The 27,351-nt window shown below is 44.0% G+C and overlaps 1 protein-coding gene across 1 annotated transcript in view; it reads left to right on the top strand.

Annotated features, from left to right (window-relative positions):
• The window catches only part of PDGFD (platelet derived growth factor D), a 302,085-nt gene that overhangs the window by 110,612 nt on the left and 164,122 nt on the right, over positions 1–27,351 (top strand). The window contains exon 2 of the mRNA XM_069759213.1: positions 9,429–9,633. Within this exon, the coding sequence (XP_069615314.1) occupies positions 9,429–9,633 (205 nt within the window). The remainder of the gene's footprint in view (positions 1–9,428; positions 9,634–27,351) is intronic.

Here is a 27,351-nt window from a genome sequence, read left to right as displayed (position 1 = left end):
AATCCTCACATCACACAAAGAAGCACGTGCTGTCAGAATTCTCTAGTGTCAGAGCTGGGAGCAGGCGGTCATGTGACCACAAGTATGCAAAATGCATTCTCCCAGCTACATTTCGACTAGACATGCGTGGCCTCGCTCAATGCAACTGTCTAGTCAGAATGTGGCCAGGAGTATGCATACATGTGGACATGGTGTCACGAAATATAACGACCCAACGTGGGGTCAGTCAGCGGACGGCACAACAAACATTCATCAGGATGGAAATGGAGAGAAAAAGGCCCTACCTCCTGCTCCAGCCTGAACCTGTCCTTGCACTCCCCTAATGCCCTAAGAAGGTCCTCCCACCTCGCCGTCAGGAACCTCGTCCCTCGCTGTCACCTAGCACTGCCCTGGCTAGTGCACTAACCGGCAAGTGCGCTAGTCTCACCACTAGTGTTGAGCATTCCGATACCGCAAGTATCGGGTATCGGCCGATATTTGCGGTATCGGAATTCCGATACCGAGTTCCGATATTTTTGCGATATCAGGAATCGGTATCGGGATGAAGATTGATGTGTAAAATAAAGAATAAAAATAAAAATATTGATATACTTACCCTCGGACGCGCCCTGGTTGTAACCGCTGCAACCGCCATGCTTCTGTTCCTAAGAATGAGCGCGTGAAGGACCTTCGATGATGTCGCAGCTTGTGATTGGTCGCATGAGCGGTCACATGAGCGGTCACACGACCAATCACAAGCCGCGACGTCATCGAAGGTCCTTTACGCGCTCATTCTTAGGAAGGGAATCATGGTGGTTGCAGCGGTTACAACCAGGGCGTGTCCGAGGGTAAGTATATCAATATTTTTTATTTTTATTCTTTATTTTACACATGAATATGGATCCCAGGGCCTGAAGGAGAGTTTCCTCTCCTTCAGACCCTGGGAACCATTACAGGATACCTTCCGATATTTGTGTCCCATTGACTTGTATTGGTATCGGATATCGGTATCGGCGATATCCGATATTTTTCGGATATCGGCCGATACCATCCGATACCGATACTTTCAAATATCGGACGGTATCGCTCAACACTACTCACCACTGCAGGTGGTACAAACACAGGGGTCAGTGACAAACATGGGAGGGACAAGGTAAAAACACCACACTTAGCTTCCAGACTCTGCTGCTCCACACCGCAGATGACACAGAAACCGGACTCCAAACTCCAGAAATAGCTGACACCAGAGAGCTGCAACTTCACAGCTGGTCTCCATAGAATCACCAACAGTCAAATGAAGCATCAGGTGTCCATTTAAAGAATGATGGGAGTGGTCACCACCCACATCAGCTGACCTAGCCACTCTGCAGTTGCAGCAGACTTCCAGCAAGGGAAACCGACATTAACCCCTGCTGGTCCTGAAAGAAAAAAGCTATATTTAAAACATAGTAGAAACAGTGCTGCCACGAATCCAAAAATCATGACACATTGTCAAATGATGGCTCGGTCTTGTCACCGGCCCCAGAGAATCCTCACAGCGTGCTGTGTGTGCGCTGTGAAGATTCACAAGTCTGCAGTCACATAAAGTGACTGCAGACTTTCATGTCAAACCTGGCAAATCTCAGGCCGTTTGTTGTGATTCTGCAGTAATGTTTTTAAATGCCAGAGCTGAGTAAGCAGCTGCCGAAGACCAAGCAGCTGTACAAGCATGGAGCCATCTGTCAGAGTTGACCAGACTCAACACAGAGAAGGCAGAGATGGTTTATTGCTATCTCTGCCTGCCAAATTGCTGTATGCATAGCGCTATGTACTGAGTACTGTATTGTGGAAGCAGGAACAATGCTTCATCCTCCTGTCTGAAATATAAAATGCTCCCTAAATGTCTTTTATGACAACTATTGGAAGTGGGGAGGGAGAGGGTGAAGGGGCACAATGTGTGAAAAAAATTTACAAAGTGAAAGGAGTGCCCCTGCTGATCCAAATTGCTGTTTCTAGCCTTCCATTGACAAAAAAAAGCTCTTTATAATCCCGCCCACACCATTGATTGGCAGCTTTCTGCCTATGCCAGTTTTTACTTTTACTTTCACTTCTGCACCGCCGTTCCTAGCTATATCCGGTCTTCCTAGGACTCCATCACAGGTGATGCTATTTTGTGTTCCTGGTTCCCTGGTTCTGATTGGTCATGACCACTACTTAACCCCATTCTGGCCAGTACCCAACCACCCCTGGATGAAGCATTTCATTGCGAAACGCGCGTCGGGTGTGGTGGGTCCCCAGGTTCCTCCTCTTGGTAATTATACCGTTATTTTTGCAGTATTGTTTATTTGCACTGTCAGGCTGCTCTATATTTATGTCTCATACTTTATAGTGCTATTTCTTAGGTGCATGTCTCCATGTATATTAACTTACACTTTGTAATAGAGTTATTACTTTTTACCTGTATACTATTGAGGCGTATGTATGTATTATTTATAATCAGCCTACTGCAGTCACTGTTATACTGTTTTTGTGAGGTTGGTCCATATGTGGGTCCCACTGTGTTTCTTTCCCGCACCAGTGGTTACTGTCCCAGTAGTTGTATGTTTTTATGTGTTTTTCAGTAAAGATTATATTCTCTTTTTATTATCTGGTCTTTCTGTGAAGGCGTTTTTTCGGTTTTGGCTATGCACAGTGTATACAGAAAGCAGCCAATCAGTGGTGGGGGCGGGGTTATACCGAGCTCATGGCTATGGAGGACTATAGGCATAAGTTTTACTGGTCCTCTAGTGATAATCTCCTGCTGATAAAACAGTGATTGTATGAAGGCTAAGCTAAGCAGCCCAGTAAGTGACACATCCATAGTGTCAGGGTCTTTGACCCTACATTATGCTGACCTCGGATTAGGTGATAAAAACGTGGTGATGAATTCCCTTTGAGCAAAGATGAGTTCACTGTAAGACCACCCTAGTTCCCTATTATAGAAATAACTGAAGTTTCTCATCCATATGGAGCAGAGCATACGAATTCTCAGCATGTAACCAGCAATACTGATCGCCTCTGTGCAGTTTAGTCTTCGACCTTATCCTTCATGGGGTAATATTTATACGTATATAACCATCATATGGTTTCATACCCTTTCCATGACAGATATATACTGTACATCATGCTGTAGTTCTGCGAGATCAGTGGCTGGACGTGGAGCCTTGCTAACACACATAGCCAGGAACCTTCTGAAAGTTGAGGGGCTTGGTAAGAAGAACATCAATCCTTACAGTTTAGCCCCTTAGATGCCGCAGTCAATAGCATCTGCAGCATCTAAGTGGTTAGACTGAGATAGGAAGCTCAGTTCACCGATCTTCGTGTAAGTCATGGCAAGCAATAGTCTACATGGTCGCCATCTTGGTGATCTTGTTCGATGTTGTCAGAGTCTTGAATCCCTTTTTGCTGCTTAGGGCAGCAAGTGAAATAGCGCCCTTCCCTAATAATGTTGGCGGTATGAACTATATATTTACTAGAACAATGTCCCTGCCATCAGAATGGAGTACATCCGAGTATGGCGTTTGTCCTGGTTTAGAAGGAGAACCCAAGATTTGGAAGTTTATACCAAAGGACCCATCTTGTGCATGTGTGGCATCTCCTGATGTCGCAGCGTATTATGTATACATGAGTAACTTATGGAGTACAATGCTTCAGCCACACGCACTGGAAGAAGCCTCTTAAGCTGTCAAGATGCTGACATTTCTGAGAAGCGCTGGCGTGACGTTAACTATTCAGTACGCGTCTAGAACTTCTGTCCTGAAGGTGAACTTCTCCTCGATTTGGATTCCGAACCGAATATCTTTAAATCTTTTCTGTTTTGATGACTAAGCTGAAGTGAGCTAATGATCAGCCAAGAATCCAGAGGATCATTATGTTCCATAACTGGATGCCAAATATATTAATATAATGAACCTATATGCTCCACTCACCTAAAACTTATGTTCCCCCTGCCAAAAGATATATTACAGGATGCTGGGTTTAACTGCAGTGCTGTGGCATGAATTTTAAGTGGCTTTTTTAGTCGTATTTTACCTTTGTGATGTTGCTTATGTCAACTTATAACGCACCAAAAGCTTATGGATTCTGCAGCCAATACAATATAAAGTATTCCGGTGTACGGCCAACGTTAGCATTGCAGTATATCGTCACAATGAATGCATACATGCCGCAGTATTTGGGTGGGCTGAGAGTTATATTAGAACTACGTTATTACCTGCTGACAACAGCTTTGTTTCTTACATTTATCCAAACTTAACGGGGATCAACCCTTCTAAGCCGTCTATATGGGGATCTAAGTAATATAGAAAGTTGAATAAAATGATTGATGGCATACACCCACGAGTACTAAGAGAACTAAGTAATGTAATAGATAAACCATTATTTCTTATTTTAGGGACTCTATAGCGACAGGGTCTGTTCCGCAGGACTGGCGCATAGCAAATGTGGTGCCAATATTCAAAAAGGGCTCTAAAAGTGAACCTGGAAATTATAGGCCAGTAAGTCTAACCTCTATTGTTGGTAAAATATTTGAAGGGTTTCTGAGGGATGTTATTCTGGATTATCTCAATGAGAATAACTGTTTAACTCCATATCAGCATGGGTTTATGAGAAATCGCTCCTGTCAAACCAATCTAATCAGTTTTTATGAAGAGGTAAGCTATAGGCTGGACCACAGTGAGTCATTGGACGTGGTATATCTCGATTTTTCCAAAGCGTTTGATACCGTGCCGCACAAGAGGTTGGTACACAAAATGAGAATGCTTGGTCTGGGGGAAAATGTGTGTAAATGGGTTAGTAACTGGCTTAGTGATAGAAAGCAGAGGGTGGTTATAAATGGTATAGTCTCTAACTGGGTCGCTGTGACCAGTGGGGTACCGCAGGGGTCAGTATTGGGACCTGTTCTCTTCAACATATTCATTAATGATCTGGTAGAAGGTTTACACAGTAAAATATCGATATTTGCAGATGATACAAAACTATGTAAAGCAGTTAATACAAGAGAAGATAGTATTCTGCTACAGATGGATCTGGATAAGTTGGAAACTTGGGCTGAAAGGTGGCAGATGAGGTTTAACAATGATAAATGTAAGGTTATACACATGGGAAGAAGGAATCAATATCACCATTACACACTGAATGGGAAACCACTGGGTAAATCTGACAGGGAGAAGGACTTGGGGATCCTAGTTAATGATAAACTTACCTGGAGCAGCCAGTGCCAGGCAGCAGCTGCCAAGGCAAACAGGATCATGGGGTGCATTAAAAGAGGTCTGGATACACATGATGAGAGCATTATACTGCCTCTGCACAAATCCCTAGTTAGACCGCACATGGAGTACTGTGTCCAGTTTTGGGCACCCGTGCTCAGGAAGGATATAATGGAACTAGAGAGAGTACAAAGGAGGGCAACAAAATTAATAAAGGGGATGGGAGAACTACAATACCCAGATAGATTAGCGAAATTAGGATTATTTAGTCTAGAAAAAAGACGACTGAGGGGCGATCTAATAACCATGTATAAGTATATAAGGGGACAATACAAATATCTCGCTGAGGATCTGTTTATACCAAGGAAGGTGACGGGCACAAGGGGGCATTCTTCGCGTCTGGAGGAGAGAAGGTTTTTCCACCAACATAGAAGAGGATTCTTTACTGTTAGGGCAGTGAGAATCTGGAATTGCTTGCCTGAGGAGGTGGTGATGGCGAACTCAGTCGAGGGGTTCAAGAGAGGCCTGGATGTCTTCCGGGAGCAGAACAATATTGTATCATACAATTATTAGGTTCTGTAGACGGACGTAGATCTGGGGATTTATTATGATGGAATATAGGCTGAACTGGATGGACAAATGTCTTTTTTCGGCCTTACTAACTATGTTACTATGTTACTATGATACCTTGATGTCTGCATTCTCATGTCTTATTCCAGAAAAATGCATGTTTTTCTTATCTGTAAATGAACTGATAAGAGTAGAGATGGGCTGACCTCTGGATGTTCAGATCCAACGAGTTCGGCCGAATAGTTAAAATATGGTTGGGTTCGGGTACCAGAACATTACCCGGATCCCCTTTCACTTGAATGGTTGGCCCGAAAATCATTACCGCCGGTCATACAACCACGATTCCCACTCTGTCAAATGACAGGGTGAGCCCCAGCTGTGATCGGAGGTATAAAGTTTACCTCCGGTTACTGATGTCAGCTGATGGGACTACTGCTCCCATCAGCCTACGCCTGCTGCCGCTAGTAAAACCGAGAGAAGGCGCGGCTGATGGGAATATTCATCAGTCCACGATTGTGCGCTAAATTATTATTTTTTTTAAAACGGCGTGGGTTCCCCTGTATTTTTGACAACCAGCCAGGCAAAACAGACAGCTGTGGGCTGCAACCCTCCTTTGTCAGCTTTATCAAGGCTGGTTATCAGCAATAGAGGTGTCCCCACACCATTTTTTTTAAATGATGTAAATAATGTAAAAAAACGGAATTGGGTCCCTCCATTTTTGACAACCAGCCAAGTTAAAGCAGACACCTGGGGCTGGTATTCTCAGGTTGATAAGAAGCCATGGATATTGCCCCCTAGCATAAAAATAGCAGTCTGCAGCTGCCCAGAAATTTATTAGATGCACCAATTCTGGTGCTTTGCCCAGCTCTTTCCGCTTGCTCTGTAGTGGTGGCAAGTGGGTTTCATATTTGTATAGTTTGGTGACATCAAGCCCACGAGTAAATAATGGAGAGGCACCTATATGCTTGCTGATTAGTGATGAGTGAACGTGCTTGGATAAGTAGTTATCTGAGCATGCTCATGTGCTAACCGAGTGTCTTCGGCGTGCTCGAATAATATGTTCCAGTCCCAATGCCCGCATGTCTCGCGGCTGTTCAACAGCTTCAAGACATGCAGGGATTGCCTAACACACAGCCGGGAGACATGCAGCCATGGGGACTAGAACATATTTTTCGAGCATGCCGAAGACACACGGCTAGCACCCGAACATACTCAGATAACACCTTATCCCAGCACGTGCGCTCATCTCTATTGCTGATTGGTGCTGGGTGTGGATTATAAACTCGATACCAATCAGATTTCATGAAGCTCGCAGGATCACCCTCACTAAATCAGTGAATCTAATCACGTGGCATCCAAGTGCTGTCTGATTTTTTTCATGGACGCAAAGACTTTCCTTACGTTCTCGAGTTTGATCTATGACTCAGGTCAACATTAGAGATTATAGTGATGTGCAGTCATGTGCATTCCTTTTAAATATTTGTTCACCATTATATGTCCAGTGAAAGCCATTAAGAGAATTCAGTGGCTCTCACAGAGGTGCCGGCTCCCATCGTTCACAGCAGCGAGCCGGGTCTTTGTGTCGAAATGTTGACGGACGACCCATCACTATTAGAGAAGTCTCCAGAAACATAAACGGACATGTGAACAGCCCCATAGACTATAATAGATAAGAGTGAAAAACTGACAAATCGAATCACACTAAGATCTATGTTATTCTATAGGGCCGTGCACATTATTCATTTTTTTCTTCGGACCGAGAAATAATCGCAGCATACCCAAGTTGGATCTTATATTCGATTCGCACTTGGCCATGCAAGTCAATGAATCCATAGAAAACATCAGACAGCACTTGGATGACATCTGAGTGCTGTCCGGTTTTTCATGGACTGACAGAATGCAGAAGATGGACACATTTTTTTCTTCAACTTTTCCTCATCCAAGAGAATTGGATCACATCATACTCACCATACTCACAATCAGAGTGTGATTAGCATAATCGACCCTATTATCTCGCATGAGAGAACATACTCTTGTCTGCACCTAGCCTATGACAACCTATTTAGCTTTTTATTTATATACCTTTTTTTCCTTCTTTTCTTCATTCCTTCCTTTCCCTTTATCTATAAATCTCAGGCTAAGTGGAATTCTTTCTGAATATGCAGGTCAGCAGTCTATGGACTAAATCGGGAGTCGAAAAAAAGATGTTCTACATCATTGGCCTCGGTAGGGTCAGGTGGTCATAATCCCTCTCTTATAGGTGCTTATATATTTGAGAAATGTCCTTTTTATCTGGATCCGCAATAGGAATCTGTCTATTTGACTTTAATCGTTATCTAAAGGGAGGAAATGGAGTGGGTTCACCATTGGTTTCTGGATCTTGATCAAAGAATGTTGAGCGTCTTACTGATCCTGACGGTGGAGAGATCCCACAATGTCTGTCTGCTATTTCATCCTTCTTCTCTGCTAGATTTCTAAAACTTAACATGGACAAAACAGAATTCATCATCTTTCCCCCATCTCACGCGACTCTCCCAACAAACCTATCCATTACAGTAAACGGCTGCCCACTCTCCCCAGTCCCACAAGCTCGCTGCCTCGGGGTAATCCTTGACGCTGATCTCTCTTTCAAACCACATATCCAAGCCCTTTCCACCTCCTGCCGACTTCTACTCAAAAACATCTCCCAGGTCTGTTCATTCCTCAACCTAGAATCTGCAAAAAATCTAGTCCATGCCCTCATCAACTCCCGCTTAGACTACTGCAACCTCCTGCTGTGTCCTCCCCTCTAACACTCTTGCACCCCTCCAATCTATCTTAAACTCTGCTGCCCGACTAATCCACCTGTCCCCCCGCTATTCCACGGCCTCTCCTCTCTGTCAATCCCTTCACTGGCTCCCCATTACCCAGAGACTCCAGTTCAAAACCATAACCATGACACGACACACAAAGCCATCCACAACCTGTGTCCTCCATACATCTGTGACCTCGTCTCCCGATACTTACCTGCACGCAACCTCCGATCCTCACAAGATCTCCTTCTCGACTCCCCTCTTATCTCCTCTTCCCACAATCGCATACAAGATTTCTCTCACGCATCACCCCTACTCTGGAACTCTCTACCCCAACATATCAGACTCTCGCCTACCATTGAAACCTTCAAAAGAAACCTGAAGACCTACCTCTTCCGACAAGCCTACAACCTGCAGTAACCACCGATTCACCAAACTGCTGCATGACCAGCTCTATCCTCACCTACTGTATCCTCACCCATCCCTTGTAGATTGTGAGCCTTCGCAGGCAGGGTCCTCTCTCCTACTGTACCAGTCTTGACTTGTATTGATTAAGATTATTGTACTTGTTTTTATTATCTATACCCCTCCTCACATGTAAAGCGCCATGGAATAAATGGCGCTATAACAATAAAAAATAATAATAATCATAGTCAGCAGAATGGGCAATGGGGCAGAAGCTTAAGGATAGCTACTCAGTGGTAGGCTGATGTGTTAAATATCCATTTTTTGTTCTGATCTGAACATCTATAACCATCTGATATCTTAATAAAAATATCTGTTAGTCCTTTGCATCACATTTGATATCTTATGGTTGAAATGTTGACAGATTCCATGTGACACCATTGTTTTATTCCGACAGAGAGCAATCTCCTTACCAGGCTGTACCAGAAAGAAGAAACCATCCATGTTGTGGGCAATGGCTGTATAAACAGCCCACGCTTCCCTAACAGCTATCCCAGAAATCTTCTACTCACCTGGAAACTGGACTCCACAGAAAACACTAGAATACAACTAACGTTCGACAGCCAGTTTGGTTTGGAGGAGCAAGAAAACGACGTATGCCGGTGAGTGCCAAATTCATGAAAGGCGAATGTGGTAAAAATGGAATCCAAAGTTTGGTCCTTCGGAACTGGTCATCTGTCAGCCGATATATCACTATATTTTTTATTACTATACAGTAAATGTCATTAAACAGTTTTGTTTTTTTGCAGCACTGCCTTGTAAACTTCAAAGAGGTTTTCAAACTTCTTCTGTATATTAGTAGAAAAGGAGCATTTCTCTTTTACTTGGGGTAGTGTTTTGTAGAACGTAAAGGATGTACAATCTAGTGGGGGCTTTTTTTATTAAATGAATGTATTTGGCTTAAAAATTCAAAATCATTTTCGCAATTGGATTTTATTAAAACTTTTGGACCTCTTGCTTTCTACTGCCTAGAGTTGAACTTTGATTTAGACAAAAGTCAGGTTAGAAGAAAATTCCGGGCATGAGAAATAGGGTTCCTAGACCTCTCCCTCGGAATGAGCTCACTGATAGATTCATTAGTAGCTCATTCTGCATTATGTTATGTATTTTAACTTATACCCAGAGGCTGTAGAAGCCAAACAATTCATAGATAGGAACACAGTCATTATCTGAAACAGAAACAGCTGTGTAGGAGACTTAAAGCTGGGTGAGGAATAGCCAAACTCTACTACAAAAGTGATGTTATTTGGATCATTGCCTTGTTGCATGTTCTCCTGAGATTTACCGTAGCTCATGGATAGATCTCCTAACATTCTCTTAAGAATTAGCTAATAAAATTCAGGATTTATTGTTACATCAATGGTGGGAAGCTGTCCTGAATCAGTTGCAGCAAAACAGACCCAATCCATGATACCACCACCATGTTTCACTGATGATATGAGGTTTTTTTATGCTATAATGCAGAGTTTCTTCTTCTTGAAACATAACACTTCTAATTAAAAGCAGAAGGTTTATTTTGGTCTTATCCAGCCACAAAATATTGTTCCGGTAGTCTTCTCGTTTGTCCAGGTGATCTTTAAAATATTTCCGAAGGTCAGGGCAGTGGTTCATTGGGCAGCTTGGTGGCTCAGTGGTTAGTACTGTAGCCTTGCAGCAATGAGGTTCTAGGTTCATATCCCACCAAGGACAACATCTGCAAGGAGTTTGGATGTTTGCCCTCTGTTTATGGGAGTTTCCTTCGAATTCTCTGATTGTGAGCCCCAATGGTGACAGGGAAGATGATGTGCTGTGGAATTAGTGGCGCTATATAAGAAAATGAAAAAAATATTCTTCCTCCTTGCAAACTTGCTATACACACCATTGTTGTTCCGTGTCATCCCGATGGTGGACTTATTAGCTAATGCGAAAGACTTTTAGTTTTTTGAAGGTTATCTTGAGTTACTTTGTCATCTCACAGACTATTATTCTCTTTCCTCATGGAGTGACCTTTGTTGGTCAAGCACGTGTGAGGATGGAAATAATAGTCTTGAATTTCCTTCATTTGTGCATAATCTGTCTGAATATGGTTTGGTGGTTTCCCAACTGTTCTTCATCACCTCTGAGGTCCTCAGAAATTACAGTGGGGCAAAAAAGTATTTAGTCAGTCAGAAATAGTGCAAGTTCCACCACTTAAAAAGATGAGAGGCGTCTGTAATTTGCATCATAGGTACACCTCAACTATGGGAGACAAACTGAGAAAAAAAAATCCAGAAAATCACATTGTCTGTTTTTTTAACATTTTATTTGCATATTATGGTGGAAAATAAGTATTTGGTCAGAAACAAAATTTCATCTCAATACTTTGTAATATATCCTTTGTTGGCAATGACAGAGGTCAAATGTTTTCTGTAAGTCTTCACAAGGTTGCCACACACTGTTGTTGGTATGTTGGCCCATTCCTCCATGCAGATCTCCTCTAGAGCAGTGATGTTTTTGGCTTTTCGCTTGGCAACACGGACTTTCAACTCCCTCCAAAGGTTTTCTATAGGGTTGAGATCTGGAGACTGGCTAGGCCACTCCAGGACCTTGAAATGCTTCTTATGAAGCCACTCCTTCGTTGCCCTGGCGGTGTGCTTTGGATCATTGTCATGTTGAAAGACCCAGCCACGTTTCATCTTCAATGCCCTTGCTGATGGAAGGAGGTTTGCACTCAAAATCTCACGATACATGGCCCCATTCATTCTTTCATGTACCCGGATCAGTTGTCCTGGCCCCTTTGCAGAGAAACAGCCCCAAAGCATGATGTTTCCACCACCATGCTTTACAGTAGGTATGGTGTTTGATGGATGCAGCTCAGTATTCTTTTTCCTCCAAACACGACAAGTTGTGTTTCTACCAAACAGTTCCAGTTTGGTTTCATCAGACCATAGGACATTCTCCCAAAACTCCTCTGGATCATCCAAATGCTCTCTAGCAAACTTCAGACGGGCCCGGACATGTACTGGCTTAAGCAGTGGGACACATCTGGCACTGCAGGATCTGAGTCCATGATGGCGTAGTGTGTAGGCCTTGTTACATTGGTCCCAGCTCTCTGCAGTTCATTCACTAGGTCCCCCCGCGTGGTTCTGGGATTTTTGCTCACCGTTCTTGTGATCCTTCTGACCCCACGGGGTGGGATTTTGCGTGGAGCCCCAGATCGAGGGAGATTATCAGTGGTCTTGTATGTCTTCCATTTTCTAATTATTGCTCCCACTGTTGATTTCTTCACTCCAAGCTGGTTGGCTATTGCAGATTCAGTCTTCCCAGCCTGGTGCAGGGCTACAATTTTGTTTCTGGTGTCCTTTGACAGCTCTTTGGTCTTCACCATAGTGGAGTTTGGAGTCAGACTGTTTGAGGGTGTGCACAGGTGTCTTTTTATACTGATAGCAAGTTTAAACAGGTGCCATTACTACAGGTAATGAGTGGAGGAAAGAGGAGACTCTTAAAGAAGAAGTTACAGGTTTGTGAGAGCCAGAAATCTTGATTGTTTGTTTCTGACCAAATACTTATTTTCCACCATAATATGCAAATAAATTGTTAAAAAAACAGACAATGTGATTTTCTGGATTTTTTTTTCTCAGTTTGTCTCCCATAGTTGAGGTCTACCTATGATGTAAATTACAGACGCCTCTCATCTTTTTAAGTGGTGGAACTTGCACTATTGCTGACTGACTAAATACTTTTTTGCCCCACTGTATCTGTGACTTGAAGCACTTCTTCCACAAACGTGTGTTCAGCTATTGATAGATCTCTGTTCTTTAAATTAAATAGGTCGCCCACTCACACCTGATTTTCATCCCATTGATTCAAAACATCAGACTAATAATTTCACCTTCAAATTATATGCTCGCCATAAAGGTTCACATACTTTTGCCACTTAAAGACATGTGATATTGATTAATTTCCCTCAATAAAATCATGAAAGTCTAATGTTTTTGACTGATTTATTTGATTGTTTGTTCTTGTGAACTTTTAGAGCTTGTGTGAAAATCTGTTGTAGCTTTAGATCAAAGTTAGGCAAAAATATGAAAATTTCTGAAGGGCTCACAAACTTTGAAGCCAACTGTATGTGCAATGATACTCCATAGCTAAAAACCAAGGATTAACCCCTTCCCGACCTGTGACACAGCGTATGCGTCATGAAAGTCGGTGCCAATCCGACCTGTGACGCATATGCTGTGTCACAGAAAGATCGCGTCCCTGCAGGCCGGGTGAAAGGGTTAACTCCCATTTCACCCGATCTGCAGGGACAGGGGGAGTGGTAGTTTAGCCCAGGGGGGGTGGCCCCCGATCTGTGGCCCGCTCCCCTCCGTCCTGTGCTCCGCTCCCCCATCCTCCTGTCCGCTCCCCCCGTGCTCCAATCACACCCCCCCGTGCTCCAATCAAACCCCCCCGCACTCCGATCCCCCCCCGTGCTCCGAACCACCCCCCCTGCACACCGATCCACCCCCCCGCACAGCGATCCACCCCCCCGCACAGCGATCCACCCGCCCGCACACCGATCACTCTCCCCCATGCTCCGATCCCTCCCCCCCGTGCTCCGACGCCCCCCCGTGCCCTGATCTCCCCCCCCCCTGTGCCCTGATCTCCCCCCCTTATACTTACCGATCCTGGCGGGGTCCGTCCGTCTTCTTCCCCGAGCGCCGCCATGTTCCAAAATGGCGGGCGCATGCGCAGTGCGCCCGCCGAATCTGCCGGCCGGCAGATTCGTTCCAATGTGAATTTTGATCACTGTGATATAATCTATCACAGTGGTCAAAATAAAAAAACAGTAAATGACCCCCCCCATTTGTCCCCCATAGATAGGGACAATAATAAAATAAAGAATTTTTTTTTTTTTCACTAAGGTTGGAGTTAGAACTAGGGTTAGGGTTAGGGTTAGGGGTAGGGTTAGGGGTAGGGTTAGGGGTAGGGGTAGGGGTAAGGTTAGGGCTAGGGTTAGGGGTAGGGTTAGGGGTAGGGTTAGGGGTAGGGTTAGGGGTAAGGTTAGGGCTAGGGTTAGGGGTAGGGTTAGGGGTAGGGGTAGGGGTAGGGTTAGGGGTAGGGTTAGGGGTAGGGTTAGGGGTAGGGTTAGGGTTTCGGTATGTGCACACGTATTCTGGTCCTCTGCGGATTTTTCCGCAGCGGATTTGATAAATCCGCAGTGCTAAACCGCTGCGGATTTATGGCAGATTTACCGCGGTTTTTCTGCGCATTTCACTGCGGTTTTACAACTGCGATTTTCTATTGGAGCAGTTGTAAAACCGCTGTGGAATCCGCAGAAAGAAGTGACATGCTGCGGAATGTAAACCGCTGCGTTTCCGTGCAGTTTTTCCGCAGCATGTGTACAGCGATTTTTGTTTCCCATAGGTTTACATTGAAATGTAAACTCATGGGAAACTGCTGCGGATCCGCAGCGTTTTCCGAAGCGTGTGCACATACCTTTAGAATTAGGCTATGTGCACACGGTGCGGATTTGGCTGCGGATCCGCAGCGGATTGGCCGCTGCGGATCCGCAGCAGTGTTCCATCAGGTTTACAGTACCATGTAAACCTATGGAAAACCAAATCCGCTGTGCCCATGGTGCGGAAAATACCGCACGGAAACGCTGCGTTGTATTTTCCGCAGCATGTCAATTCTTTGTGCGGATTCCGCAGCGTTTTACACCTATTCCTCAATAGGAATCCGCAGGTGAAATCCGCAGTAAATCCGCAGGTAAAACGCAGTGTCTTTTACCCGCGGATTTTTCAAAAATGGTGCGGAAAAATCTCACACGAATCCGCAACGTGGGTACATAGCCTTAGGGTTAGGGTTGGGTTGGAATTAGGGTTGTGGTTAGGGTTAGGGGTGTGTTGGGGTTAGGGTTGTGGTTAGGGTTACGGCTACAGTTGGGATAAGGGTTAGGGGTGTGTTGGCGTTAGAATTGAGGGGTTTCCACTGTTTAGGCACATCAGGGGGTCTCCAAACGCAACATGGCGCCACCATTGATTCCAGCCAATCTTTTATTCAAAAAGTCAAATGGTGCTCCTTCCCTTCCGAGCCCCGACGTGTGCCCAAACAGTGGTTTACCCCCACATATGGGGTATCAGTGTACTCAGGACAAACTGGGCAACAATTACTGGGGTCCAATTTCTCCTGTTACCCTTGAGAAAATAAAAAATTGCTTGCTAAAACATCATATTTGAGGAAAGTAAAATGATTTTTTATTTTCATGGCTCTGCGTTGTAAACGTCTGTGAAGCACTTGGGGGTTCAAAGTGCTCACCACATATCTAGATAAGTTCCTTGGGGGGTCTAGTTTCCAAAATGGGGTCACTTGTGGGGGGTTTCTACTGTTTAGGCACACCAGGGGCTCTGCAAACGCAACGTGACGCCCGCAGACCATTCCATCAAAGTCTGCATTTCAAAACGTCACTACTTGACTTCCGAGCCCCGACATGTGCCCAAACAGTGGTTTACCCCCACATATGGGGTATCAGCGTACTCAGGACAAACTGGGCAACAATTACTGGGGTCCAATTTCTCCTGTTACCCTTGAGAAAATAAAAAATTGCTTGCTAAAACATCATTTTTGAGGAAAGAAAAATGATTTTTTATTTTCACGGCTCTGCGTTGTAAACGTCTGTGAAGCACTTGGGGGATCAAAGTGCTCACCACATATCTAGATAAGTTCCTTGGGGGGTCTAGTTTCCAAAATGGGGTCACTTGTGGGGGGTTTCTACTGTTTAGGCACACCAGGGGCTCTGCAAACGCAACGTGACGCCCGCAGACCATTCCATCAAAGTCTGCATTTCAAAACGTCACTACTTGACTTCCGAGCCCCGACATGTGCCCAAACAGTGGTTTACCCCCACATATGGGGTATCAGCGTACTCAGGACAAACTGGGCAACAATTACTGGGGTCCAATTTCTCCTGTTACCCTTGAGAAAATAAAAAATTGCTTGCTAAAACATCATTTTTGAGGAAAGAAAAATGATTTTTTATTTTCACGGCTCTGCGTTGTAAACGTCTGTGAAGCACTTGGGGGTTCAAAGTGCTCACCACATATCTAGATAAGTTCCTTGGGGGGTCTAGTTTCCAAAATGGGGTCACTTGTGGGGGGTTTCTACTGTTTAGGCACACCAGGGGCTCTGCAAACGCAACGTGACGCCCGCAGACCATTCCATCAAAGTCTGCATTTCAAAAGTCACTACTTCCCTTCTGAGCCCCGACGTGTGCCCAAACAGTGATTTACCCCCACATATGGGGTATCAGCGTACTCAGGAGAAACTGGACAACAACTTTTGGGGTCCAATTTCTCCTGTAACCCTTGGGAAAATAAAAAATTCTGGGCTAAAAAATTATTTTTGAGGAAAGAAAACGTATTTATTATTTTCACTGCTCTGTGTTATAAACTTCTGTGAAGCACTTGGGGGTTCAAAGTGCTCACCTCACATCTAGATAAGTTCCTTTCGGGGTCTAGTTTCTAAAATGGGGTCACTTGTGGGGGGTTTCTACTGTTTAGCCACATCAGGGGCTCTGCAAACGCAACGTAACGCCCGCAGAGCATTCCATCAAAGTCTGCATTTCAAAATGTCACTACTTGACTTCCGAGCCCCGACATGTGCCCAAACTGTGGTTTACCCCCACATATGGGGTATCAGCGTACTCAGGAGAAACTGTACAACAACTTTTGGGGTCAAATTTCTCCTTTTACCCTTGGGAAAATAATAAATTGCAGGCTAAAAAATCATTTTAGAGAAAATAAAATTTTTATTTTATTTTCATGGCTCTGCGTTATAAACTTCTGTGAAGCACTTGGAAGTTCAAAGTCCTCACCACACATCTAGATTAGTTCCTTTGGGGGTCTAGTTTCCAAAATGGGGTCATATGTGGGGGATCTCCAATGTTTAGGCACACAGGGGCTCTCCAAACGTGACATGGTGTCCGCTAATGATTGGAGCTAATTTTCCATTTAAAAAGCCAATTGGCGTGCCTTCCCTTCCGAGCCCTGCCGTGCGCCCAAACAGTGGTTTACCCCCACATATGGGGTATCAGCGTACTCAGGACAAACTGGACAACAACATTTGCAGTCCAATTTCTCCTATTACCCTTGGCAAAATAGGAAATTCCAGGCTAAAAATCATTTTTGAGGAAAGAAAAATTATTTTTTATTTTCATGGCTCTGCATTATAAACTTCTGTGAAGCACCTGGGGGTTTAAAGTGCTCAATATGCATCTAGATAAGTTCCTTGGGGGGTCTAGTTTCCAAAATGGGGTCACTTGTGGGGGAGCTCCAATGCATAGGCACACAGGGGCTCTCTAAACGCGACATGGTGTCCGCTAACAATTGGAGCTAATTTTCCATTCAAAAAGTCAAATGGCGCGCCTTCCCTTCCGAGCCCTGCCGTGTGCCCAAACAGTGGTTTACCCCCACATATGAGGTATCGGCGTACTCGGGAGAAATTGCCCAACAAATTTTAGGATTCATTTTATCCTATTGCCCATGTGAAAATGAAAACTGAGGCGAAAAGAATTTTTTTGTGAAAAAAAAAGTACTTTTTCATTTTTACAGATCAATTTGTGAAGCACCTGAGGGTTTAAAGTGCTCAATATGCATCTAGATAAGTTCCTTGGGGGGTCTAGTTTCCAAAATGGGGTCATTTGTGGGGGAGCTCCAATGTTTAGGCACACGGGGGCTCTCCAAACACGACATGGTGTCCGCTAACAATGGAGATAATTTTTCATTCAAAAAGTCAAATGGCGCTCCTTCCCTTCCGAACCTTACCATGTGCCCAAACAGTGGTTTACCCCCACATGTGAGGTATCGGTGTACTCATGAGAAATTGCCCAACAAATTTTAGGATCCATTTTATCCTGTTGCCCATGTGAAAATGAAAAAAATTGAGGCTAAAAGAATTTTTTTGTGAAAAAAAAGTACTTTTTCATTTTTACGGATCAATTTGTGAAGCCCCCGGGGGTTCAAAGTTCTCACTATGCATCTAGATAAGTTCCTTGGGGCGTCTAGTTTCCAAAATGGGGTCACGTGTGGGGGAGCTCCAATTTTTAGGCACACGGGGGCTCTCCAAACGTGACATGGTGTCCGCTAAAGAGTGGAGCCAATTTTTCATTCAAAAAGTCAAATGGCGCTCCTTCCCTTCCAAGCCCTGCCGTGCGCCCAAACAGTGGTTTACCCCCACATATGAGGTATCAGCGTACTCAGGACAAATTGCACAACAACTTTCGTGGTTCAGTTTCTCCTTGTACCATTGGGAAAATAAAAAAAATGTTGCTAAAAGATAATTTTTGTGACTAAAAAGTTAAATGTTCATTTTTTCCTTCCATGTTGCTTCTGCTGCTGTGAAGCACCTGAAGGGTTAAAAAACTTCTTGAATGTGGTTTTGAGCACCTTGAGGGGTGCATTTTTTAGAATGGTGTCACTTTTGGGTATTTTCAGCCATATAGACCCCTCAAACTGACTTCAAATGTGAGGTGGTCCCTAAAAAAAATGGTTTTGTAAATTTCGTTGTAAAAATGAGAAATCGCTGGTCAAATTTTAACTCTTATAACTTCCTAGCAAAAAAAAATTTTGTTTCCAAAATTGTGCTGGTGTAAAGTAAACATGTGGGAAATGTTATTTATTAACTATTTTGTGTCACATAACTCTCTGGTTTAACAGAATAAAAATTCAAAATGTGAAAATTGCGAAATTTTCAAAATTTTCGCCAAATTTCCGTTTTTATCACAAATAAACGCAGAATTTATTGACCTAAATTTACCACTAACATGAAGCCCAATATGTCACGAAAAAACAATCTCAGAACCGCTAGGATCCGTTGAAGCGTTCCTGAGTTATTACCTCATAAAGGGACACTGGTCAGAATTGCAAAAAACGGCCAGGTCATTAAGGTCAAAATAGGCTGGGTCATGAAGGGGTTAAAATAAATAAGTTACAAATTACAATGAATATTTTCCAGCAAAGCTACCGTATATGTATTTCTGCCACACTTCTCTTGGTTAATAGCATGCTGCTTTCAGATAGGACAACATGTTGAATTTGTGCACTGACTTCCTCTGGGATACTTAGAATGGTGATCAACTGGACAATTAAAAGGGTGTTCCCAACTCCAAGCCCCTATCCCAATATTTAGTATACGTATTGTTGTGAATTCTGTGGCAGAGCTCCCTCCTGTGGTCACAAGTGGTACTTCGGCTGATTCTAGTAACATAGTAACATAGTAACATAGTTAGTAAGGCCGAAAAAAGACATTTGTCCATCCAGTTCAGCCTATATTCCATCATAATAAATCCCCAGATCTACGTCCTTCTACAGAACCTAATTGTATGATACAATATTGTTCTGCTCCAGGAAGACATCCAGGCCTCTCTTGAACCCCTCGACTGAGTTCGCCATCACCACCTCCTCAGGCAAGCAATTCCAGATTCTCACTGCCCTAACAGTAAAGAATCCTCTTCTATGTTGGTGGAAAAACCTTCTCTCCTCCAGACGCAAAGAATGCCCCCTTGTGCCCGTCACCTTCCTTGGTATAAACAGATCCTCAGCGAGATATTTGTATTGTCCCCTTATATACTTATACATGGTTATTAGATCGCCCCTCAGTCGTCTTTTTTCTAGACTAAATAATCCTAATTTCGCTAATCTATCTGGGTATTGTAGTTCTCCCATCCCCTTTATTAATTTTGTTGCCCTCCTTTGTACTCTCTCTAGTTCCTTTATATCCTTCCTGAGCACCGGTGCCCAAAACTGGACACAGTACTCCATGTGCGGTCTAACTAGGGATTTGTACAGAGGCAGTATAATGCTCTCATCATGTGTATCCAGACCTCTTTTAATGCACCCCATGATCCTGTTTGCCTTGGCAGCTGCTGCCTGGCACTGGCTGCTCCAGGTAAGTTTATCATTAACTAGGATCCCCAAGTCCTTCTCCCTGTCAGATTTACCCAGTGGTTTCCCATTCAGTGTGTAATGGTGACATTGATTCCTTCTTCCCATGTGTATAACCTTACATTTATCATTGTTAAACCTCATCTGCCACCTTTCAGCCCAAGTTTCCAACTTATCCAGATCCATCTGTAGCAGAATACTATCTTCTCTTGTATTAACTGCTTTACATAGTTTTGTATCATCTGCAAATATCGATATTTTACTGTGTAAACCTTCTACCAGATCATTAATGAATATGTTGAAGAGAACAGGTCCCAATACTGACCCCTGCGGTACCCCACTGGTCACAGCGACCCAGTTAGAGACTATACCATTTATAACCACCCTCTGCTTTCTATCACTAAGCCAGTTACTAACCCATTTACACACAATTTCCCCCAGACCAAGCATTCTCATTTTGTGTACCAACCTCTTGTGCGGCACGGTATCAAACGCTTTGGAAAAATCGAGATATACCACGTCCAATGACTCACCGTGGTCCAGCCTATAGCTTACCTCTTCATAAAAACTGATTAGATTGGTTTGACAGGAGCGATTTCTCATAAACCCATGCTGATATGGAGTTAAACAGTTATTCTCATTGAGATAATCCAGAATAACATCCCTCAGAAACCCTTCAAATATTTTACCAACAATAGAGGTTAGACTTACTGGCCTATAATTTCCAGGTTCACTTTTAGAGCCCTTTTTGAATATTGGCACCACATTTGCTATGCGCCAATCCTGCGGAACAGACCCTGTCGTTATAGAGTCCCTAAAAATAAGAAATAATGGTTTATCTATTACATTACTTAGTTCTCTTAGTACTCGTGGGTGTATGCCATCCGGACCCGGAGATTTATCTATTTTAATCTTATTTAGCCGGTTTCGCACCTCTTCTTGGGTTAGATTGGTGACCCTTAATATAGGGTTTTCATTGTTTCTTGGGATTTCACCTAGCATTTCATTTTCCACCGTGAATACCGTGGAGAAGAAGGTGTTTAATATGTTAGCTTTTTCCTCGTCATCTACAACCATTCTTTCCTCACTATTTTTTAAGGGGCCTACATTTTCAGTTTTTATTCTTTTACTATTGATATAGTTGAAGAACAGTTTGGGATTAGTTTTACTCTCCTTAGCAATGTGCTTCTCTGTTTCCTTTTTGGCAGCTTTAATTAGTTTTTTAGATAAAGTATTTTTCTCCCTATAGTTTTTTAGAGCTTCAATGGTGCCATCCTGCTTTAGTAGTGCAAATGCTTTCTTTTTACTGTTAATTGCCTGTCTTACTTCTTTGTTTAGCCACATTGGGTTTTTCCTATTTCTAGTCCTTTTATTCCCACAAGTTATAAACTGCTTACACTGCCTATTTAGGATGTTCTTAAACATTTCCCATTTATTATCTGTATTCTTATTTCTGAGGATATTGTCCCAGTCTACCAGATTAAGGGCATCTCTAAGCTGGTCAAACTTTGCCTTCCTAAAGTTCAGTGTTTTTGTGATTCCCTGACAAGTCCCCCTAGTGAAAGACAGGTGAAACTGTACAATATTGTGGTCGCTATTTCCTAGATGCCCGACCACCTGCAGATTTGTTATTCTGTCAGGTCTATTAGATAGTATTAGGTCTAAAAGTGCTGCTCCTCTGGTTGGATTCTGCACCAATTGTGAAAGATAATTTTTCTTGGTTATTAGCAGAAACCTGTTGCCTTTATGGGTTTCACAGGTTTCTGTTTCCCATTTAATATCCGGGTAGTTAAAGTCCCCCATAACCAGGACCTCATTATGGGTTGCAGCTTCATCTATCTGCTTTAGAAGTAGACTTTCCATGGTTTCTGTTATATTTGGGGGTTTGTAACAGACCCCAATGAGAATTTTGTTACCATTTTTCCCTCCATGAATTTCGACCCATATGGACTCGACATCCTCATTTCCTTCGCTAATATCCTCCCTTAAAGTGGACTTTAGACAAGACTTTACATAGAGACAAACCCCTCCTCCTCTCCGATTTTTACGATCCTTTCTAAACAGACTGTAACCCTGTAAGTTAACTGCCCAGTCATAGCTTTCATCTAACCATGTCTCGGTTATTCCCACTATGTCAAAGTTACCTGTAGATATTTCTGCTTCTAGTTCTTCCATCTTGTTTGTCAGGCTTCTGGCGTTTGCGAGCATGCAGTTTAGAGGATTTTGTTTTGTTCCAATCTCCTCGCTGTGGATTGTTTTAGAAATGTTCTTACCTCCCTTCTGAGTATGTTTTCCTGGATCTTCTTTGTTCAAGTCTAATGTTTTTATTCCCGTCCCCTCTTCTTCTAGTTTAACGCCCTCCTGATGAGTGTAGCGAGTCTTCTGGCGAATGTGTGTTTCCCAGGTTTGTTGAGGTGTAGTCCGTCTCTGGCGAGGAGTCCATCGTACAAGTAATTCACACCGTGGTCCAGGAATCCGAATCCTTGTTGTCTGCACCATCGTCTCTCTGGAAGCTTCCGTTTGTGGAGGAAACTGGTACTGCTGCTTCTGAGTTTCCTCCCTCAGGTGATCTGGTGAGGTCGTTAGGTGCTTCTCTACTTAACCCCACCTAATGCTTTGATTCATGCTTCCTGTCAATGTTCCAGTGTTGGACTTGTGTTTCTCTGGATCATTCCTGTGGCCTGCTGCTCTGCATAGCTAAGTGCTTCTTTGCTATTTGTTGCTATTTTTTCTGTCCAGCTTGTCTATTTGTTTTGCTTGGAAGCTCTGGGACGCAAAGGGTGTACCTCCGTGCCGTTAGTTCGGTACGGAGGGTCTTTTTGCCCCTTTGCGTGGTTTTCTTTAGGGTTTTGTGTAGACCACAAAGTTATCTTTCCTATCCTCGTTCTGTCTAGAATATCGGGCCTCACTTTGCTGAATCTATTTTATCCCTACGTTTGTCTTTTCATCTTACTCACAGTCATTATATGTGGGGGGCTGCCTTTTCCTTTGGGGTATTTCTCTGAGGCAAGGTAGGCTTATTTTTTCTATCTTCAGGCTAGTTAGTTTCTCAGGCTGTGCCGAGTTGCATAGGTAGCGTTAGGCGCAATCCACGGCTGCCTCTAGTTGTGTTTGGAGAGGATCAGGGATTGCGGTCTGCAGAGTTCCCACGTCTCAGAGCTCGTTCTATTATTTTGGGTTATTGTCAGATCACTGTATGTGCTCTGACCTCCATGTCCATTCTGATACTGAATTGCCTCTCATAACAGTACAGGAAGCCAAAAGTACCAATGATTCTCAATAGAGGGAAAAAAGAAGTTCTGAGACCATTTTTTTTTCTTGGCTTTGTGTTTTGTCTTTTTTTCCCCTAGACATTTGGGTGGTTCAGTACACAGGTGTAGCGATGGACATTAGAAGTCTGTCTTCATTTGTGGATCAGCTCTCGGCAAGAGTACAAAAGATTCAAGACACTATTGATCAGAAATCTATGTTAGAACCAAGAATTCCTATTCCTGATTTGTTTTTTGGAGATAGAACTAAGTTTCTGAGTTTCAAAAATAATTGTAAGTTATTTCTGGCCTTGAAACCTCGTTCCTCTGGTGATCCAGTTCAACAGGTTTTGATTATTATTTCTTTTTTGCGCGGCGACCCTCAGGACTGGGCATTTTCTCTTGCGCCAGGAGATCCTGCATTGAGTAATATCAATGCGTTTTTCCTGGCGCTCGGATTGCTGTACGATGAGCCTAATTCAGTGGATCAGGCAGAAAAGAATTTGCTGGCTCTTTGTCAGGGTCAGGATGAGATAGAGGTATATTGCCAGAAATTTAGAAAATGGTCAGTGCTCACTCAATGGAATGAATCTGTGCTGGCAGCTATGTTCAGAAAGGGTCTCTCTGAAGCCCTTAAGGATGTCATGGTGGGATTTCCTATGCCTGCTGGTTTGAATGAGTCTATGTCTTTGGCTATTCAGATCGGTCGACGCTTGCGTGAGCGTAAATCTGTGCACCATTTGGCAGTATTACCTGAGCTTAAACCTGAGCCTATGCAGTGCGATAAGACTTTGACCAGAGTTGAACGGCAAGAACACAGACGTCTGAATGGGCTGTGTTTCTACTGTGGTGATTCCACTCATGCCATCTCTGATTGTCCTAAGCGCACTAAGCGGTTCGCTAGGTCTGCCACCATTGGTACGGTACAGTCAAAATTTCTTCTGTCCGTTACCTTGATCTGCTCTTTGTCATCATATTCTGTCATGGCGTTTGTGGATTCAGGCGCTGCTCTGAATTTGATGGACTTGGAATATGCTAAGCGTTGTGGGTTTTTCTTGGAGCCCTTGCAGTGTCCTATTCCATTGAGAGGTATTGATGCTACGCCTTTGGCCAAGAATAAGCCTCAATACTGGACCCAGCTGACCATGTGCATGGCTCCTGCACATCAGGAGGATATTCGCTTTCTGGTGTTGCATAATCTGCATGATGTGGTCGTGTTGGGGTTGCCATGGCTACAAGCCCATAATCCAGTATTGGATTGGAAATCCATGTCGGTGTCCAGCTGGGGTTGTCAGGGGGTACATGGTGATGTTCCATTTTTGTCAATTTCGTCATCCACCCCTTCTGAGGTTCCAGAGTTCTTGTCTGATTACCGGGATGTATTTGATGAGCCCAAGTCCGATGCCCTACCTCCGCATAGGGATTGTGATTGTGCTATCAATTTGATTCCTGGTGGTAAATTCCCAAAAGGTCGACTGTTTAATTTATCCGTGCCTGAGCACACCGCTATGCGCAGTTATGTGAAGGAATCCCTGGAGAAGGGGCATATTCGCCCGTCATCGTCGCCATTAGGAGCAGGGTTCTTTTTTGTAGCCAAAAAGGATGGTTCGCTGAGACCTTGTATAGATTATCGCCTTCTTAATAAGATCACTGTTAAATTTCAGTACCCCTTGCCTTTGTTATCTGATTTGTTTGCTCGGATTAAGGGGGCTAGTTGGTTCACCAAGATTGATCTTCGTGGTGCGTATAATCTGGTGCGAATCAGGCGAGGCGATGAATGGAAAACTGCATTTAATACGCCCGAGGGTCATTTTGAGTATCTAGTGATGCCATTCGGACTTGCCAATGCTCTATCAGTGTTTCAGTTCTTTATGCATGACATCTTCCGAGAGTACCTGGATAAATTCCTGATTGTGTACTTGGATGACATTTTGATCTTCTCGGATGATTGGGAGTCTCATGTGAAACAGGTCAGAACGGTTTTTCAGGTCCTGCGTGCTAACTCTTTGTTTGTGAAGGGATCAAAGTGTCTCTTTGGTGTGCAGAAGGTTTCATTTTTGGGGTTCATCTTTTCCCCTTCTACTATCGAGATGGATCCTGTTAAGGTCCAAGCCATCCATGATTGGACTCAGCCGACATCTCTGAAAAGTCTGCAAAAGTTCCTGGGCTTTGCTAATTTTTATCGTCGCTTCATCTGCAATTTTTCTAGTATTGCCAAACCATTGACCGATTTGACCAAGAAGGGTGCTGATTTGGTCAATTGGTCTTCTGCTGCTGTGGAAGCTTTTCAAGAGTTGAAGCGTCGTTTTTCTTCTGCCCCTGTGTTGTGTCAACCTGATGTTTCTCTTCCGTTCCAGGTCGAGGTTGATGCTTCTGAGATTGGAGCAGGGGCTGTTTTGTCGCAGAGAGGTTCTGATTGTTCAGTGATGAAACCATGCGCTTTTTTTTCCAGGAAGTTTTCGCCTGCTGAGCGGAATTATGATGTGGGCAACCGAGAGTTGCTGGCCATGAAGTGGGCATTCGAGGAGTGGCGTCATTGGCTTGAAGGAGCTAAGCATCGCATGGTGGTATTGACTGATCATAAGAACCTGACTTATCTCGAGTTTGCTAAGCGTTTGAATCCTAGACAGGCTCGTTGGTCGCTGTTTTTCGCCCGTTTTGACTTTGTGATTTCGTACCTTCCGGGCTCTAAAAATGTGAAGGCGGATGCTCTGTCTAGGAGTTTTGTGCCCGACTCTCCGGGTTTATCTGAGCCAGCGGGTATCCTCAAGGAAGGAGTAATTGTGTCTGCCATCTCCCCTGATTTGCGGCGGGTGCTGCAAAAATTTCAGGCTAATAAACCTGATCGTTGTCCAGCGGAGAAACTGTTTGTCCCGGATAGGTGGACAAATAAAGTGATCTCTGAGGTTCATTGTTTGGTGTTGGCTGGTCATCCTGGAATCTTTGGTACCAGAGAGTTAGTGGCTAGATCCTTTTGGTGGCCGTCTCTGTCGCGGGATGTGCGTTCTTTTGTGCAGTCCTGTGGGATTTGTGCTCGGGCTAAGCCCTGCTGTTCTCGTGCCAGTGGGTTGCTTTTGCCCTTGCCGGTCCCGAAGAGACCTTGGACACATATCTCTATGGATTTTATTTCAGATCTTCCCATCTCTCAAAAGATGTCAGTCATTTGGGTGGTCTGTGATCGCTTTTCTAAGATGGTCCATCTGGTACCCTTGTCCAAGTTGCCTTCCTCCTCTGATTTGGTGCCATTGTTCTTCCAGCATGTGGTTCGTTTGCATGGCATTCCAGAGAATATCGTTTCTGACAGAGGTTCCCAGTTTGTTTCGAGGTTTTGGCGAGCCTTTTGTGGTAGGATGGGCATTGACTTGTCTTTTTCCTCGGCTTTTCATCCTCAGACTAATTGCCAGACCGAAAGAACCAATCAGACCTTGGAAACCTATCTGAGATGCTTTGTTTCTGCCGATCAGGATGACTGGGTGTCCTTTTTGCCTTTGGCTGAGTTCGCCCTTAATAATCGGGCCAGCTCGGCTACCTTGGTTTCGCCATTTTTCTGCAATTCTGGGTTCCATCCTCGTTTCTCTTCAGGACAGGTTGAGTCTTTGGACTGTCCTGGTGTGGATACTGTGGTGGACAGGTTGCAGCAGATTTGGACTCATGTAGTGGACAATTTGACCTTGTCCCAGGAGAAGGTTCAACGTTTCGCTAATTGCAGACGCCGTGTGGGTCCCCGACTTCGTGTTGGGGATCTGGTTTGGTTATCTTCTCGTCATATTCCTATGAAGGTTTTCTCTCCGAAGTTTAAACCTCGTTTCATTGGTCCTTATAGGATTTCTGAGGTTATTAATCCTGTGTCTTTTCGTCTGACCCTCCCAGATTCTTTTTTCATACATAACGTCTTCCATAGGTCATTGTTGCGGAGATACGTGGCACCTATGGTTCCATCTGTTGACCCTCCTGCCCCGGTTTTGGTGGAGGGGGAATTGGAGTATATTGTGGAGAAGATTTTGGATTCTCGTGTTTCAAGACGGAAACTCCAGTATCTGGTTAAATGGAAGGGTTATGCTCAGGAGGATAATTCCTGGGTTTTTGCCTCTGATGTCCATGCTCCCGATCTTGTTCGTGCCTTTCATGTGGCTCATCCTGGTCGGCCTGGGGGCTCTGGTGAGGGTTCGGTGACCCCTCCTCAAGGGGG

This window comes from Ranitomeya imitator, chromosome 3 (genome assembly GCF_032444005.1).
Source record: "Ranitomeya imitator isolate aRanImi1 chromosome 3, aRanImi1.pri, whole genome shotgun sequence".
NCBI classification, from domain to species: domain Eukaryota; kingdom Metazoa; phylum Chordata; class Amphibia; order Anura; family Dendrobatidae; genus Ranitomeya; species Ranitomeya imitator.
The sequence above is the reverse complement of the archived record's forward strand: the minus strand, read 5'-3'. Positions and strand labels throughout refer to the sequence as shown.